General features: G+C 35.3%; 1 protein-coding gene across 1 annotated transcript in view; it reads left to right on the top strand.

Moving 5' to 3' along the window:
- GABRA4 (gamma-aminobutyric acid type A receptor alpha4 subunit) overlaps positions 1-1104 on the top strand; it is a 67499-nt gene extending 66395 nt beyond the window's left edge. Inside the window, 1 exon segment of the mRNA XM_006759246.2 lies at positions 1-1104. This exon segment is cut by the window's left edge and continues 8 nt beyond it. Within this exon segment, the coding sequence (XP_006759309.1) occupies positions 1-259 (259 nt within the window). The 3' untranslated portion in view covers positions 260-1104.
- Positions 1105-2258: the final 1154 nt, after the last annotated feature.

The raw sequence follows: 2258 nt of genomic DNA, 5'->3' as shown, positions 1-2258 counted from the left end.
AGCAGGACCTGCTTTTACCCACCATGTGTTTGGATCAAGACTGGGGCGAATTAAGACAACAGTTAATACCATAGGGGCTTCTGGGAAGTTGTCAGCCACTCCTCCTCCTTCTGCCCCACCACCTCCTGGATCTGGCACAAGTAAAATAGACAAGTATGCCCGCATTCTCTTTCCAGTAACATTTGGGGCATTTAACATGGTCTATTGGGTTGTTTATTTATCCAAGGACACAATGGAGAAATCAGAAAGTCTACTGTAATTTTTTTTTTGCTATAGAAGTTTCCTAAAATATGATGAACTTGAATGCAGAATGTCTTTTTAAATGTTTTTAAAGATAAACAATTATTCTTTACTAAAATAAAAATCCTATGTAATTTTCCCATTTGAAAAAATTCAAGCCAGTTATTGGGAGAGTTAATTAATTCCTCAGTGAAAAGAAAGTGAGCCAATTTTCATTTCAGAAAAATGATTTAAATAGAATCAATTCAGCATTCAAATTAGACAGAATACAGACCATCTTGGAAAGTTGGGACGGGAGAAATAGGGCTCTTAGAAATACGTGGTGCATATTTATGCATTGAAATTTGAAAACAGACTATGACATTTTTTAATATACACTATGAATATCAACCAACCACCCTAAGTTTCCCAGTGGCACTGCCCTTAATCAGAATTGTTTATCAGATATTATATGCCGTGACCTTTGGAGATCCTCTTACCTAGTTTCTGCAAGAAAAGGACTTTTCCTGTTAAATTAAACCTTTTTAAAAGGAAAATGGAACTAAACAAATACTGACCAATGGAGTGAAACCTCTGCTGCATCAAAAAGAAATACAGAGACCAGGGAAAATACATGCCCTGTCATATGTTGACCAAACAGGACTTAACCGTTGACTTGGAAATTTGTGCTTTGAGCCAAAGTTTAACTCATTGTATTAATTCTTTTGATAGTAGTTCATTCAGTTCTGTACTCCTTCAATGTGTGTTTATTCAGAGCCTCCTGTGTCCCAGGCACTATGCTAGACATTGTCTCTCTAGGAAAGCTCCTTCACCTTTGCCTACAATATTACTTAAATAGAATAGTCAACGCATGCTAATGAACCATAAACTAGCAGAAACCAGTGCATTCTTTAATGAAGATACATGATCTAGAATCTGAAAACATATTCAAAATATTTGTCTCCTACATTGATAGAGATAACAGGTATATTGTTCACATTGCCACTTGGGAGATAAGTACACATGAGTACTTCAGCAATTGACATCAAAATATCATGAAAATGTGGTACAGATTTTTCTGTACCTGAAAATCACTGTGCGCCAGAAAGTAGCAATCTGGGCACTGTAAGACCTTGTGGATTACCTGTCTGAAATTTGATCAGTATCACATAATGGAATTTGATCAGAATCACAGAATCATCAGAATTAGGAACTCAACACAAGGGCTTTTTAGATGTTTTTCCCATCATAGATTTGGTGAAATGTATTAGCTGGTGAAATGCTAAACTTCTGGGAGGTTCCTGTGTCCGTAGTTCTGTATTTCAGGACAATTTCACGTTCATTTGGAGGGGAAGCTCTGTATAGTTTCATAACTAAGGTGAGATGTTTAGAATTAAAAGAGCAATAGCACAGGAATGGGGTACAGAAAAAAACCCTAGCCCAAGGGTAGGATGCCACTGGCTCTGTTATGCAATTTATCAGGATGCTCATGTACTGACTTTTCTTTTTCATTAGGTAGGCTTAACAAGTTAATTGAATTTCTGGCAGCTGTCTTATGTTGCTAAATCTAGGTCCAATTTTTTTGTGTTGTATTGCTTCCAAATTTTTATTTTATACTACTCTGTCTCCCTAACCTAGTTTTTGTGAATGAATGTGTTCTGCATGTTTGAGGGAACATTTGAAAAGAAATGGCCATTTTGAAAACAGGATCTCATTGTTTTTTATAAAAGAAATGATATTAATTTGTATTAGTTTTTCAGTTATTGCATTGCCTTCGAGTAACTTTGTATGAGACCTGTAACATGTGCAAATGCCAAATATTAATTGTGAGTCTTGTTGGAGAATTCCTTACTGGTTATCTCTTTAGATATTTAAAATAATCAACAGTTGGAAGGCTGAAATATGCTTTAGAAATCACCCAATCTAAACCCCTTATTTACAAATTGAGGCCAGTAATATGAGGCCCAGTAAAATTTGTATAAATGTATATACTTAATAAAGAGTTCTTGTACACAAAACTTATCAAACATTTCATGAAT

Source organism: Myotis davidii, unplaced genomic scaffold (genome assembly GCF_000327345.1).
Source record: "Myotis davidii unplaced genomic scaffold, ASM32734v1 scaffold455, whole genome shotgun sequence".
Classification (NCBI taxonomy): Eukaryota; Metazoa; Chordata; class Mammalia; order Chiroptera; family Vespertilionidae; genus Myotis; species Myotis davidii.
Note: the sequence above shows the minus strand (reverse complement) of the source record. Positions and strands in the feature narration are given on the sequence as shown.